The 17,230-nt window shown below is 28.0% G+C and overlaps 1 protein-coding gene across 2 annotated transcripts in view; it reads right to left on the bottom strand.

Annotated features, from left to right (window-relative positions):
• Positions 1-3,149: 3,149 nt before the first annotated feature.
• Positions 3,150-17,230, bottom strand: part of LOC117174915 (lipoamide acyltransferase component of branched-chain alpha-keto acid dehydrogenase complex, mitochondrial) — a 29,980-nt gene continuing 15,899 nt past the window's right edge. For both annotated transcript variants that reach the window (XM_033364368.1, XM_033364367.1), the window contains exons 2-5: positions 13,615-13,764; positions 9,408-9,930; positions 7,165-7,560; positions 3,150-3,473 (exon numbers count right to left, since the gene is read on the bottom strand). In XM_033364368.1, the coding sequence (XP_033220259.1) occupies positions 3,237-3,473; positions 7,165-7,560; positions 9,408-9,930; positions 13,615-13,764 (1,306 nt within the window). In that variant the 3' untranslated portion in view covers positions 3,150-3,236. The remainder of the gene's footprint in view (positions 3,474-7,164; positions 7,561-9,407; positions 9,931-13,614; positions 13,765-17,230) is intronic.

The following is a 17,230-nucleotide window of genomic DNA, read 5'->3' as shown; positions in this document are numbered from 1 at the left end:
TTTTAATGTCATTTTAATCAAATTTGAAGCAAATTTTCACTTTTCGCGATTTTCTGCCTTTTCATCGCCATATGGTGGGTTGAAATTTTTGTAAAAAAAAATGAAAACATGGTTTTCGATGTATTTTTTCCCGTAGAATTCGATTCTGAAGTCAAAAAAAAAAATTTTTCTTTATTTTTTTTTATTTAAAAAAAACCATGAAAAAACCGTTAAAAATGAGGTTTTTCGAGCAAAACCCCATAAAAAAGTAGCTGGACCCTACTTTTTTATTGCAAATTCGGATTCAGCGTCGAAAAATACATAAGAATATATAGGTCTGGTCAATTGCACAGACACTTTTTTTTTTTTTGTGGGCCTGTGTTATTAATTTTATAATATTAAAGCTTGGACTTAATTTATCTAGTTTTCCCTTATTTTGTCGATTTTTTTAGGAACTGAGTATTTTTTATATTTTCAATTATAGATCTTCCACAATGCAAAGGATTTCAAAACGAAAAAGGACAATTTTAGAAGTTAGGTATTTAAAATTGAATTGAAACTTTAAAACTCAAAGTTTTGGTACAAACAGCCAGATTGTTTCGGTAATTGTAAATACAAACGCTTCTCTTTTATATACGGAAAAATATTATGTTACATATTTAAAAATTATGAGAAATTCCAAAACTAAATTCTAAAATAGAATAAATCTCAGTTTTAAATCATTAAAATTCAACTGTTCCAAAAATGTTACATTCAGAGTTGTATAATTTTATATTATACACAGCAGATATTGGATAGTTTTCAATTAAAAATATTATGAATTATAGAATTTTTAATTGCGAATCGTGAAAATCTACCAAATTTCAAGTGTAAATCTTCTATGTTTTCAAAATCCCTGAATTTTTCATTGTCACTTTTCAAAATTAAAGAGTTTCAAATCGTTAAAATTGAAGTTTTTATTTTGACAATTTACAATAGAGAACTTTTGTAATTTTGAGGAGTAACGTTTGAAATTGCTGAAATTGGGAAGATTTGAAAATGAGAATTTTACTTTAATATCCAAAATAATCAAAATTTGAATATTTTTCTTTAAAAGTTTTTGAAACTAAGGGGTTTTCGATAATAAATTGAAATTTTAAACAAAATTGAAGAATTTTTAATTTCGAATCTTCATAGTCAAACAATTCCAAATAAATGTTACAAATAACATACATTTATAATATAAATCTTGAAAATGGAATAATTTTGATATTTTCGAAATTTTCAAAATTTAAAATGTAAAAGTTCACTGTTGATTTTCAAAATAATCCAAATTCAAACTTTTAATTGTGAATCTTTGAAATTGAAGAGTTTTTAATTCTGACATTTTACAATTCAAAGTTATACAAAATTTAAGTTTTTCAGTTAAAAATTCTGAAATTTTAATGCTCTACATTTAATTTTTTTTTTTCAATTTTGAGGTTTCAGAAATGAAAACTTGGCTTTGTTTTGCAAAACCATAGAAATTTAACCGTTTTTATTCATACATCTTTAAAACTAAAGAGTTTTGACATGTAAATATTCAAAATTGAAGAATTTTCAATAGTACATATTTAAAATTCAACTAATCCAAGAAAATGGTCCGTATTGCGTATCCATAAAATATAAATCTTGAAAATTTATTAATTTTTGATCCAATATTTTTTTATAATTTTTAAATTCACAATTGTAGAACTTTAAATCGTAAATTTTTTAAAAATAAGAGTTTTTAATTTTTCAATTTTCTATATTTTTTATATTTATGTTCCAAATTTTTTCAATTTGGATAATTTAGAAATGAACGCTTGACTTTAATGTCGAAAATCATCCAAATTTCCGAATTTTTATGCATACATTTTAAAAATTAAATAGTTTTAAATTGTAATTTAAAATTTTAAAAAAATTCAAGAATCCTTAGTTGAAAATCTTCATAATTGAACTATTCTAAAAAATGTTCAAAATTGCGTAACTTTAAAATATAAATCTTGAGAAGTGAATAATTTGTAATCCTATGTATTCAAAATTCAAGATCTTTGATTGTATTTGTCAAAATTGCAGAACTTTAAATTAAAAACCTTAAAAACTGAAGTTTTTAATTTTTTAAATTCACAGTATTTGTGAACTTCAAATTTTAAATCTTCAAAATTGAAGAGTTTTTATTTTTAACAATTTACAATTAAAAGTTACTGCAATTTCGATGATTTACGTTCGAAGTTCTTCAATGTCGAAGATTTTTAGATTAAAAATGTATTTTATTAACAAAAATCAATCAGACTTCAGAGTTTGTATATATATATTTTTAAATATAAATCTTGAAAATTGAATAATTTATGATTCTATGTTTTCGAAATTCAAGAATTTAAAATTGTATTTCGTTAAAATTACAGAACTCTGAATTGAAAATCTTTGAAATTCGAATTTTTAATTTTGAAAATTCACAAATTGTAGAACTTTACTTTGTAAATCTGTAAAATTTAAGATTTTTTATTTTTCATAACTTACAATTAAAAAATTAGGTAATTTTGATGATTTACGTTCGAAATTTCTTCAGTTTGGAACTTTTAGAGTTAAAATCTTGACTTTTCATTTCTAAAATCAGCAAAATTTAAGAATTTTTATTTTTTACATCTATAAAATTGGAGATTAATTAAATTACCTCATTCAAATTGTATAACTTTGAATTGTAAATCTTGAAAACAGAAGAGATTTTAATTTTCGAGAATTTAAAATAAAAAATAAAGCAAATTTTAAGTTTCACAATTATAACTTGTGTGATTTTTATGATTTAAATTCAAACATTTTTCAATTTGGAAGATTTAGAATTGAAAACTAGACTTTTGATCTTTAAAATCAAAAAATTTAAGAATTTTTATTTGTTCATTTAAAAAATTGAAGAGTTGGCGAATTTTCAATTGTAGCCATTTCAAAAATGTATCAGCCTCAAAAATATAAGACTTAGATCGACATTAACTTATTAATTTTTTGCTGCTTTTAAATCCTTCTGGGTTAAAATATTTCTTTTAATTTGTGGTTATTATATTATATTTAATAGTATTTTAATTGACGCGTGTATTTTAATTTCATAATTATTACATTGTTAGTCAATCTAAATAAGAAACGTGTAATAAACGCCATTTTTATTAGTGTGTAAATAATCATCTTTATTAAAAATGCATTTATAAAAAATACATCTTTATTAGGAGGAATTCTTATCAAAAATATTTAATTAACTAAAAAATTTAAATTCCTAATGCCAGTAGAAGTGGATTTTCTACGTAGTGCTTCCATTTATTGGAAAACTTTGCCACTGTGACGCCGTCCACAACTCTGTGATCGGCAGACCAGCTAACTGACAGTAGATTGACAGCTATCACAGAATCTCTTTCGCCAAATCGGGGTAACTTTTGTATTTTTCCGACTGCCCCTATCGCAACCTGGGGTGATAAAATAACTGGTTTCATGTATGTTCCCCCAATCTGAAATTGAAAAAGAGAAATTGAGATGTAATAAAATATACTATGGAATCTTTTATTCATTTAGAACAATAAAGAATAAAACTTTTTCCATAAAATTAAAGAACTTTTGCCTGTTTTATTATTTTAGTATTGAAAATTGGATATTTCCTTAGATTTAAATCTGATTTCTGTTTTATTAAAAAAAAGTCATTGTTATTATTAGAGGAAACTGCTGTTTCTCAGAAAAATCATTACTGCTTTGAAATTAAAAGAGAAAATGTATTGTGGAAGGAATCGATAGTTTTCATGTGCGTGCAGAAAAACACTTTCGTGTTGGATAACAATTTTTCGTTATTAGCGTTTAGCCTTGGTCATTCTTTTTAAGTCTGAAACCTAAAGACCATCGATTTTTAGAATGCTTTGCTTTCTTGCCTTCATGGAAATGTACGCTCATTATTTTTAATTTTTAATTGAAAAGTCATATATTGATCATTGATATTGATTTATATTATTTTTTTTTAAAGCTTACGTTTTTATATCTTTTAGTTATTCAGTATTGAAAATTTTAAATTCATATCTGCTCCATTTTTTAGAGTTTTTTATTACCATCTACTTCAAATTCATTTCTCAGAATCATATGTAAATTCAAAGGTTTTTACTTTTGCTGGGACATAATTCAAAATTTTATATTTTGAATGCTATTTTTTGAAATTATTACATTTTGTAAGTTTCAAATCGAAAATAATTCTTGCATTCTGAAAGCTTTATGTTGGGATCATAATTTATTAAAAATCATTTAAAATTGATAAAATGTAACGACTTTCAGACTTAAATCTTTCTATCTTGAAAAGTTTGCATAACATTTTGAACACACAAATTTTAAAAATATATAATTATAAAATTGAAAAATCTCCAGATTTCGAGGATTGAAATTTGTACAAATTAGAAGAATTTCAAAGTTGGAATGAAAAAATTTAAGACTTAGCAATTTAATGTCTAAATTTTGAGACTTTCCGAACCGTCTTATTTTATACCAACATCTTGTCAAGTTGAAAAAAATATATTTCAATACCGTTATGTTTATTCATAAAACGAGTTTTAATTTTATTAAATTTGATTGTTTCACACTTTAATATTTTCAAATTTTGAAGTTGTCAAAATTGCTTCTGATAAAATAACTTTTAGTTTTAACACAAATGTGAATGAAGGAAAAAGCTTTGTCGCTTAGACAATTTTACATTATGAAGTTTATACAAATAGTTAATTAGGACATTTTCAACATTCAAATACTTTTAAAAGGTTCAGACTTTTTCAAATGTGAAATTTTGAAAGTTTGTTTAAAAACAAAGTATATGTAATTAAATTTTTTTATATAATATGATTATAGAAAGATCTGACTGCTTAGTTTTAAATAAACCCAGCGAGTACAATATTTTACCAAAATTAAAATATCCCCACTTTTGAAGGTAAATATCATATTATAGTTGACCGACTTTATATATAATCTGACAGTTTGATGATGCCATGCAATTTTTTGGGCCTGAAATATATTATTTTTCAGGCAAAATATAAGACACGAATTTTGGGTTTTTCGGCAAAAATTTTTTGTCATGAACTTAGGGCCGCTTGAATATTTAGGTGAATTATGAAAAAATTAACAAAAATTTTCTTCATTTTTTTGTCTAGATTCATACAAATATGAGGGAGATGTGCTGAGAGTTCCGTCCTCGCTGAACTGTTTCTTCATACAGAAAAACTGTTTTTTGTAATATAAAATAGATTTTAAAAAATTTTTCATCTTTTTTTTCTAAATATTCATATTTTTATATCTCTAAGAAGCTGATATTTTATAAGCTGACATAGTTTTTACAAAAAATAAAAATGCCAATATGAACAAGGCAGTCCAGATGACAAGCCATTTCGAGCGCGGATAGCACACGGATGGGTGACCATCCGTGTCTGGAAACTAAAAGAGAAAGATGCGAGAGATGGAAAGATAAGAAATAGTAGTAAACAAAAAGAGGCGAGAAACGAAAGAAGGGAAGAGTAGAGGATATGCTTCTGCCTCTGAAAGAAAGGATAAAGAATTTAGGAGAAATTTGGCACCATGTTTCAAAATACAAAGAGGAGGAATAAAAAGGCAGAGCAATGGGCGGAACGGTGATGGGAGTAAACAATGCGATATGGAGGAGAAATCAGAGGAGATAAGAGAACTGATGAAAGAAATTAAAGAAGAGATAAGGTTTATGATAGAAGATTTTATTCCGAGATCAGGAGATAAAGGAGGGAGGGAATGGGGAGGAGAGCGAGGAAATAAATCCAAAGACAAGATCCTAAATAAGAAAGGAAAGAAATTGTTAAAGAATTTTGAGGAGATAGGATCGTTTATATCTAACGGCAATATAGAAGGGGTGAGGAAGGGGAATATACACGCTCAGGAGAAGAAAATGGAACGGTTATTGATTATGTGATAGTGGAAGACGAGGTAAGAGAGATCGAGAAACTAGAGGTAGGGGATTATATAGATTCAGATCACTCTTCCATAATAGTAACATTAGAGGAAGAAATTAGTATTCATAATATGGTTAAAAATAAAGCAAAGGTAAAAAGAGCAGGAAGAGGGGATTGATCACTGGAAGGAATAGAACAGTTTAAGGAAAAGGTTAGGAATATCAAAATGGGAGAGGGAAATGTGCACGAGGAAGGAAACAATGCTAGCAGAAATAAAAAGAGTATTAGAGTGCACAAGCAAAAAATACCTTAGTAAATGAGGGGACAGAAGTGGATGGGATGAGGAATGCAAGGAGTATAAGGAAGTGTGAAAGGAGTTCAGAAAATGGAGAAAAGAGAAAAGTAGTGGTGAAGAATATAGGAGAAAAAGGAAAGAAAATACTGTGTTGAGTGATAAAAAAAGGAAAATAAGAGGTTTGAAGGAGTAGCGAAGAAGGCTAGGACGGAAGAACAGATTTGGAAGGTAATAAATAAAGAGAAAGAAAAAATAAGGAATATAGTAAAAACTAAGACATTTAGATGGTAGAATGAAAAAAATATTTTATGGATTTGCTAGGAGGGGCAAAGAGGAATAAAGGAAAATATAGTAGCGAAAGAGATAAGGAAGAAGACATAACAATGGAAGAAATACGAGGTAGTTAAGGTGTTAGGAATAATGAAAGATGGAAAGGCGCCTGGCATAGATGAGGTTTCAAATGATGTCTGGAAATATGGGTGTAAAACTAACGGAATGGGCATGGATAATGTGCAATGGAGCATGGAGGAGCAAATGGAAGGAGGTTAAAGATTATGGGAAAGGTGGGCGGGTGACTCTAATTCCAACATTGTGTAAAGTATATGTATAGCTGTTTCATCGGAGAGGATGAAGAAAGATGTTGAGACAAAAAAATGGAGCCACCGGATCAGATAGGATTTAGGAAAAGAAAGCAGTTGAGGGGCGACATATATGTTCTGAATTATCTGTTGAATGATAAGATTAAGCAGGAGAAAGGGACAATAATAGCAATGTTTTCGGACTCAAAGGGCGCGTTTGACTCACTGGACCGCTTCCAGAATGTACCTAAATATTTAAGTAGCCCTACGTTCATAAAAAAATTGGGTTCATATGATCTCGTATGAGATCAGTCATTTTTGTAATACTGAATTTAGCATGAAAAGTCACGAAATGATTAAAATGTGAATTAAAGTTTTTTCAGCTTACTGTTCCAATATTGGACAAGCAGAAAGTTCCGCCGGTGATGTCGCTGAGAGGGAGCGAACACTTTTTTCCAAGCTGTTGTAGTCTGTTCAATTCTCTAGCAATCTCCACAATACTAAGATTCTGGACGTTCTTTATATTTGGCACGACTAAACCTTCAGGCGTATCCATTGCGATGCTTATATTGTGCTGTTCGACCATTTTTACAGACTGCGATTCCTCGTCGAGCCAAGCATTTAGGTGAGGGAATTTCTCGAGGGCGTTTGAAGCTGCTTTCACGAAAAAAGGCATGTAAGTTAAAGAAATTCCTTCTCTTTTCAAAGCGCCTTTGATTTCCTCCCTGAAGAGCATCAGTTTCGTCACATCGCAATCGTCACTGTATGTGAAATGCGGAATACTCTAAAAAAATTAATTACAATCGAAATACCTCTTCAAATGTAAATAGTTTCAAAAGAAATGAAAGAAAATTGTATCTGAAAATAGAAACGCCTTTCAACTCCGCTGGGATTCGAACCTAGCATCTTTTATTTGCCGGACGACTGCCCTCCCAAGAGAGCAGTACGGCAAACAAATGGTCCTGGGCTGGACTCCCAGCGGAGTTGAAAGGCGTTCCTTTTTTTGGAGAAAATTTTTTATTCAGATTAATAATTGCCCAGACTCGCCCTTTCCTCAAATTAAATTATATATAATAATCTTTAAAATCATCCATTCATTCTGTGCACTTGAAGATGTTGCGATTGAATGGAAATTCTTTACTTTGAATTGGCATATCAAATTTTCATCATGTTGGATTGATATATTGATCAATAATTTTAATCTGAGATTAGAATCGTTTTAAATTAGATGCAGTTTTGAGGAAGTTCCTTATAAAAAGGAGCTTCAAATCACTAATTGAACTATTCAAAAAACTCATTCAAAATTGCATCATTTTATATCATATAAATTAAATATTGTAGTCGTCAACTGAAATATTCAAAACTAAAGAAACATACATTGAACCTTTAAAATTTAAGAATTTTCAATTCAAAATCTTCAAAATTGTACTATGGAAAAAACGTTTAGGATTAAATAAAATTAAAATCGAACAATTCGCAACTCTATATTTTAAAAACTTAACATTTTAATATTCTGTAATTTTGTGGACGTACATGTAAAATTTTATCAATATGGAAGATTTCGAATTGAAAAAATTGAACAATTTTCAGTCGCAAGTATTCAAAACTAAACCATTCAAAAAAAGTTTGAAATTACACACCATTAACATATAAATCTTGAAAATGGAATAATTTGAATTATATATGCACAAATAAAAAAAATGCCAGTTTTAACTTTTAGAATTAAAACTTCTGTAATTTTCATGATTTACTTTCCAAATTTCTTTAATTTGGATGATTTAGAATTGAAAACTTGTTTTTATTTACAAATCACCGAAATTTAGGAATTTTCATTTATAAATTATAAAAATGTCTTCAATTTTTAAGATTTTGAATAAAAAACTTGACGTTTAACTTCAAAATCTTCTAAATTTAACTATTTGAAAAAATTCAAAACTACATCATTTTAAATTATACATATTAAAAAATTGAAGGATCTTCAATTACAAATCTTCAAGATTTTAAATTATAAACATTCAAAACTAAACAATTAAGTGAACTTTCAATTATAAAAATCTTAAAAATGGATCTGTCGAAAATGGAAGGTATCAGTAAGACTCAGAATTCCAGAATGTCTTTTAAAAACATCTTATTACGATATAAATCCAACATTAACTTATTCATTTTTTTCTTTGCCTATAATTCCTACAAGGGTAACATCTTAGATTTTAATAAAAGATACAGATTACCGAAAGCCGATTAAAATTCAAGTTAAATTCAAAATTAATATCATATTAAAGCCAATATAGCTATCCAAATATAAATTTTTTAATTTATGATTATTAATTATATTGCATGGTACTTTAAATTAAAGCATATATTTTAATTTGATAATCAGCAAGAAAAATAAGAAACCTGTAAATAAGCTATTTTGTTAGTATATTAATAATGTTCAAATTCCAAAAGATTACGAGTATTTTTTGCAATAATAAAGATGTGAAATTTGTTTTGAAAATGCTATCGAATGTAATTCCACATCCGATGGAATAAAGTCAATCGAATATTCCCATAAAGAAGAAATTTTCGAAAGCAAATGGTGTCAATAAAAATGTATGAGAGCAGGAATCTATCTATATAAGAGAGCCAATTTACCAAAGCTTTTGTCATCGTTTTCCACATGTGCTTGGCGTATTCTTTGACAGGAGCCACTTTCCCGCTATCTTTCTCCTCCTCAGCATTTCCAAAGCGACCTTTCAAGTGAGCTAGTATGTCTTCTTTCAAAACTCTTCCATCTCTTCCTGTAGGTGTGACGTCCTTTAAATTAATATTATTTTCGAGAGCAATCCTCCTCACTGCAGGAGTGGCTAGGACCTTTCCTAAGAGGTTTTCACCACTCATCACGACGTCTTTGGGAAAAATCGAAGCTCGATCCATTTCCGGCTTCTCCTGAGGATGACGCTCTTGAGCATTTTCTTCTTGGCTGATCTCATTGTCCAATTGCTCCTCGAGCTCTATGTCTACCAAAGGATTTCCGACGAGAGCGACGTCGTCAATTTTATAATGTAGAACCTTAACGAGACCATCGTAACGACTCGTAATGGTTACAGAAGCTTTATCGCTTTGTACTTCGCAAATGTTATCGAACTGGGACACTTTGTCGCCAGGCTTCACGAACCTTTACAAACATGATCAAAATTAACTAACTTTTAAAAGGAAAGATTCTAAGATTGAAATCTAAACAATTATGTTTTTTGTTCACCAGGGTATTGATTTTTGTATATTAAGTATTGAATAGTTTCGATTACTGGTCTATCATTTTTGGAAAAATGAGAAAAAAACCTGCCTCAGCCAGGATTTGAACCGGGAACGTCATTATACATGCCAGTTACGCCACCGAGGCTGTGGCAGAGCTTTCCTTGTTTCTCCTATGTATGTAGTATCGGTCAACAAAATAACATCTTAATTAAATGTATATTCTGATTCAGGAAAAATTTTTCAGGCCGAAGTATTCATTGGAAAATACAAGTTTCACAAATTAAAGAGATGCAGAGCCGTTGCCGCGTCACCATGTGATATAGAAGAAACCAAACATTCTCTTCCACAGCCTGGGTGGCGTTCCCGGTTGAAATCCCGACTGAGGCAAATTTTTTCTCGTTTTTTCAAAGATAATAAACCAGTAATCGAAACTATTTAATATTTAACGTCGAAGAATTAAAAAGATAATTCTAAAATCGATATGATATAAAAGAAAATTAATAGCTAATCAGGTTGATTCCACGCCCTAGATCTGTTTTTTTTTAGATTACCTCTATATACAGAATTATTCTAGATTACCTAAGATTACTCCGGAATGGACAGGATTTCACTGGATTACATGTAAATATGGTGAATTATGTTAAATTTTCAAATAAAAAAATTTAAACAGAATATTTCAATTTTCAACCAATGAGATGAATTCTCTAATAAAATGATGCATCTCTAACAAAAAAAAGGAATATTGTATGAAAGCAGTTAACTTACACTTTCAATAAAAAGGTGAATTTACAATAAAAAATAAAACAGATAAACTTTTAGTTGAGACAATGAATTTTCGACAAAAATATCGAATTTTCAACTAAAAAAATAAATTTTGAAGCAAGAAGATTTGTTTTCTACCGAATAAATTAATTTGTAACATAATAGTTAATTTTCAACCAGGTAATTCAATTTCAGGTGTCAAAAATGAATTTTGCAAAAAAACGAATTTTCAAAAAAATAGTTAAATTCCTCACATAAGTAATTAATTTTGCAACCAAAAAGATGATTTGTTAAATTTCTAACCAAATCAATTTCAACTAGAATCAAGAATCTTCAGCATGAAAAATGAATTTTCAAGAAAGTAGTACAACTTTAAACCAAGTAGTTGATTTTACAACTAAAACATAAATTTCCAATTTAAAATGGAATACTTAAATTTTCAGGTGAAAAAAATAATTTTTAACAAAAAGAGAACAAATTTACAACAATTTACACAAATTTCTAGCTTGATTAATTATTTACCAACATAGTTGAATTATCAATATAAAAAAAAGAATTTTCAACAAAACAGTTGAATTTCTAACCAAAAAAAGAACTTTCAATCCAAATTTCAAAACCTATGATATGAATGAATTTTTCACTAAATAGTTGAATTTCCAACAATTAACATGAATTTTTAACGAAGAAGATTAATATTTTCTGCCAAAAAGACGTATTTTCAACGAAAGAAGAAATTACCAAAAATTGAAATATTCGAAATTAAAAGCTACCGGAGATTAAAAAATTGTTTACAATTTCAAATTAACGAATTGGAAAATTCTCGAATATAACAATGCTCGACAGTTTATGATATTCCTGAATATGAAATTTCCAGAAATAAAACTCTCGACACTTTAAATTTTCCGATGCAAGGAAATTTCCGAATCCAGACAATAATGAAGAGATTATTAAATAATAAATAAAATAACATATTTTTATTATCTGAGCATATTTTACTTTATTTATTTATTATTAAGAAATTTGTAAATGACAAGAATTTTATATTTCGAATGTTTTCTTTTTCGGGATTTACTTTTTTCAAAAAAACAAATTAATTTTAGCATGTTTATTTTCATAACAACGAAAAAATAAATTATAGTACCGATATAACCAATTTAAAAAATTATTTTGAAATGGAAAGATTTTTAAATCTTGCTTTTTAGAGAGTACTATTTAAAAAAAAAACTATTTGATTGAACATTTATATTTAATTGTAAATGCAACTATTTAGTTGAAAATTGATTTTTATTTAAGATATATCTTCTTTGTTGAAAATGTAACTTTTTAGATTGATGATTCAACGCTCTTTTAAAAAATTCGTCTTTTTGGCTTGAAAATTCAACTATTTATTTGTAAATTTATCTTTTTAGGTTGAAAATTGAAGTTTTTATAGTTTAAAATTAAATCAATTGGCCTGAAAACTCGGATCTTGCTTGAAAGTTCAACTATTTGATTGTAAATGCAACTTTTTCGTTGCAGTGTACTATTTTATTTTTAAAGAAATATATTTGATAGCAATTTCAAATTTGATTGTAAATGCAACTGTTTAGTCGAAAATTGATTTATTTTTTATTTCAACTATTTGGTTGATAATCATATTTTTTTTATCATCTAAGAAATTCGTTTTTTCAGCTTGAAAATTTAACTATTTGGTTAAAAATACAAATGTTTTCTTTGAAAATTTAACTGTTTAGTTAAAAATTAAACCATTTGGCTGAAAATCCGTATCTTTCCCTAGAGTTCAACTATATTGATATAAATGCAACTAACTGTAGCGTTGGAATAAAAAATTTAACTATTTCATTGAAAATTCATGTTTGGAAATCATCTTCTTTTTTTAAACAAAGTATTTGATTGAAAACTCATCTTTCTTGGTCGAAAATTATTATTTTTTGTTTGTAAATTCATGTTTTCGGGTTTAAAAATCAACCGTTTTCTAAACAATTTGACTTTTTAACTCGAAAACTCAATTGTTGTGTTACAAATTCGTCTTTGAGTTGAAAATTAATCTCTTTCGGTGAAAAATCTAACTATTTTTGTTCAAAATGCAATATATTTCGACTTGAAGTCCTAAAAATTTAAAACGTTCCATAATCCATATTGAATTCAATACTTTAAACTGGTGCTAAACTGAGCATGTGGGGTAAAGCGGCACACCATTGATTCTGGATTTATGAATGCATTATTTGCTTCTTCTAGGTAAAAAGCACAGAGTTTCGCTACTGACAATTATAAAAATTGAGTTGCAAAAGCAATACATATCACATTTTAAGCATAGAATTAAGGTTAAGCCACTTTCGCCCTCATATGCGCCGCTTAGCCCCAGTTTACAGTATGGTATCTATATTATTATTATTTTTATCATTATACCATTAAACAAAATTCCTTTCGGGGTAAGCTTAACTCATTCAGTTCTAGCCTCGTTATAATATCGGGATCAAGAAATTCATATGAGAAAAGTGAGAAGGGGAAGTGTAGGAGGAAGTATAAAGGAGAAGATATAAATTTCAGATCAATTTAGAATTCCGGTGCTGCTTATTTAAGCAATACATTCGCTCTGCAACACCACTGCGACATATGTCGCTAATAAATCTCTCTAGCAATCACCCCGGCGAAGAGCTTCGCATATTATTTTATTTGAAATAAATTTTCATGAAAAATCACCATATTTCCCCTGTTTGGAGATAATTTGGAACGGGGAAGTCGGATATTGGTACGACGATTGGATTGGGCACCTAAATCTTGATAAATATGTTTACATATTTGCCAGAAAATATATTCAAAAGAATTAAGTTTTATTTACCATTCTTTTACTGTGACTTCTCGGATCCCCTCGCCAATATCCGTTAATTTATAGGGTACTATTTTTCCTTGGCGAAACGAAGACAAAATAAGGAAACGACAACTTTTTGTGGAGGTACTTTGAAGAAAAGCGTAACGAGCTGCTCGGTGCCTGAAATTGGAAAAAATGTTAGAAATTCTTTTCTCAAAGAAAAACTCGGTCTCATAGTGGCATTATTATTTTTAATATGCATTTTTAAATATAAAATTATAATGATAATATTTTTTTTTTAAATTACACCTAGAATATGAATTTAATAAAAACAGTGCAATTTAAAAAAAAATCAATTGTATATTTTATATTACAATATGTGTATATTGCTATCTCTAATGTGAATTTGTAGCCAGGAGGTAAACATCTTTTCACATGTATTGGATTCCGCAAATTCTAAAGATTTTATCAGAATAATGAGATGCAGGGTCTATTGTATTCTCAGGATTTTATTTATTTAAAAATATAAACGGATTATTATATACAATATGTTTGTGTAAAGCGAAAGGCCATGCTCGATAAATTCATGGCTTTTCACCAAACGATCTCTGCTCATGACGGTAATAAAAAGAAACGTGATCCGCAAGCGTAATATTGAGTACGTAGAGCCAATACTCAATAAAAATGATAAACAACCCGTTCCAGGTTATTCAATACCTGTATATAACCCAGTTATTCGCAACAATTCCTTCAATTTATATTGATCAATAGACAATGTATCAGTCATGCAACGTTCTATTTTATAGTACGATATACGATTTTTAAAAATTTTGTAATAGAGGAAACAACCCTAAAGCAGATAGGGAAAAATTCAGCAGCATTTACCTGCATCAGTTTCCACAAATAAAGAAATTTTTTTCTTTTTGAAATCAAGCTTACATATTAAATTTAATATTCTCATAGAAAAAAAATATCACGAAATTAGTCAACTGGCTGTATTAAACATGTTTATTTTAGCTGGTCAAGGGTACGATTTAGACACCTTTGTCCATCAATAGATAATCGCTTCTTGTCATTTCTTGTATTTCTCCTGAGCATGTCAGAATACTCCATTCTCGATAATTATAATTTATCATTAGTATACTTACAATTAGAATCATTTTATTGACTGAAACACTTTAAAGCGAAAATAAAATTAATGAGCTTTTTAATAAATAATAATGAACACTATTTTCTTAGTTTATTATTTATAATTACTTAAATTTAAAAACTTTACGAATCAAAATGAAAAACAAACACAACCTCTAACATTAAACAACTGTGAGACAGTCACAGAGTCGTCAATTTTAACGGCGACATTTTTCGCAATTTTGCAATTATACACTGTTGGTTATATACTGTTGGAAAATATAATGTCCAATAAAAAGTCCTTAAATGTTTATAAATATTAAAGAAATAATGCTTGATATCATAAATATTGTTCATTAAACTTCAATCTTTGATTCTAATGTATGAACATGCCATCAAAATATTTAAGTTAGGTAACAAATATGAACAAAGAGGCGACATTTTTTTTGTAGGTAAAAAATTAATTTATTGTGCTGACATATTAATTAATTATGAAATTTCAGTGAAACGTTGTTGGCAAATATAGTATACTAACAAAAACAATAAACATTTTTTGTCAGTTTCCCAGTTAATTAAGATTATCAACTGTAAAGCATTATCAACTGTAGGGTGGTTTACCCTACCATTTGGTATATAATAGGGTGATCCAAAAATGTATTGTGATTTTTTTTTTTAAATTCCATACACATAGCCCTGAAACTTGTTTGAATCCACACAAAAATAAATCTTTTTTTAAATGATATTTAGAGGTTCCGCATGATTCACTTGCAATGTTTTTGAATACCATAGAATTTGCTTATTTCTCTTAAATTTTCTAAATTCATTCGAATTTTGGTTTTAAATTTAGTCTTTTATTTTATTTTTAAAACTTATCCTGAATTCATTAAAATTTACCAGGAATTCTTATAAAATTTAATCAAATTATTTTTAATTCTTTCGAATTAAAATGGAAAAGCGTGACAGAGATAAATTATTATTATTAAAGGCTTTGATGAAATTCATAAGAATTTGAAAGAACAAAATTAAACAAAATCTTGTGTAAATTTGGAAAATATTTAGGAAAACGAGAAAAATTCAATGCAATTCATAAAAATTAAAGGCTAATAAAAAAATTTATATTAATTGAAAAAATTAAGAAATGTTTTTAAAAATCATCGAATTAATTAAATTTGGAATGAACTGAGAGAAATTCACGGAATTCAAAAGAATTTTAATAAAATTCCTAACAGTTCAAGATGCATTCACAACTATTTAAGTGAATTCAAACAAAATTGATGCTAAATTAATTTGTTAAATTACAAAGAATTTAAATGAATTAAACAAATTTAGAATAAATAAATGAGAATTTAGGGCGAAACACTAATGAATTAAAATTAATTGAAAAAATAAAAAATATTCCATTGATTTCAGTCAAAATGCAGTGAATTAAGACGAATTTAAGGGAATTCAAGTGGAAAAAATTTTTAATCCAATAACATTCCATTGAATTCAAATAGATGAATTAATGAAATGTAAAAGTATTTAATGTGACTGTAAAAGTATGAAGGCTGAAACACAAAAATTTTAATTAAAAAAATATGCACTGATATTGTGAAATAAAGATAATTCAAAGATATCTAAAAAATATAAGGAAAAATCATTGCAGGCTGTTTAAATTTATTGAAAGAAGTTCCTAAATTAATATTTTTATTTCAAAAAGTGACTACAGTGATTTTATCTTACAAAAGTGATTTAAGAAAGAAGTTTTTGTTATATATTTCTCATATATAAATTTCTAAAATACCCACAATTTCAGATCGATAACTGGTTCATACAACAAAGTTATCTTACGAACAAGAAAAAATCAATATCCTGAAAAAAACGTCGTTATATATAGTTATTTTATCCCGCTACATGCCCTTTTTTACATTCTCATCAGAGAGGGTATTAGATTTATGTAAAATTTGCCCCCCGCCCGTTTTTGTCAAATGTCCACGTTTTGAGACCCCCTGAATCCGAAAAACAGGTTTTTACGAAAGTGTCTGTGTGTCTGTATGTCTGCATATGTCTGTATGTCTGCCTATATGTCTGTATATATTTCTGTATGTCTGTCTGTGAGTGGGATAACTTTTGAAAAAATTAATCTATTAGATTGCCCTTTGTTACAGGTACATTAAGCTAGCACCTCCACAATCGAATTTTTGAATTTTTCATAGCTCAGAATTTTGTGCTTTTTTTGGGCTGCAATAAAAATTTTTGGACTCCTTTACTTTTTTCAAAAATTCAATTTTCTTGTGGAGGTGCCAGCTTACATTAACCCAGCACCTCCACTTCTTTAAATCACTAAATAATAAAAATTCAATTACAACAGATTTTTGGGCTCTTAAAATCCGCAAAAAAAATTTTCCCCAAACAAACCCTTTACTTCCAAAATCAACCCCTTCAAAAAATTGAAAATTTTCAGTTATTTATTAACGGGATATTTTTGGGCTTTTTTTGGGCTCCCAGAAAATACCCACTTCGATTTTTGGGCTCCAAC

Source organism: Belonocnema kinseyi, chromosome 6 (genome assembly GCF_010883055.1).
Source record: "Belonocnema kinseyi isolate 2016_QV_RU_SX_M_011 chromosome 6, B_treatae_v1, whole genome shotgun sequence".
Classification (NCBI taxonomy): domain Eukaryota; kingdom Metazoa; phylum Arthropoda; class Insecta; order Hymenoptera; family Cynipidae; genus Belonocnema; species Belonocnema kinseyi.
Note: the sequence above shows the minus strand (reverse complement) of the source record. Positions and strands in the feature narration are given on the sequence as shown.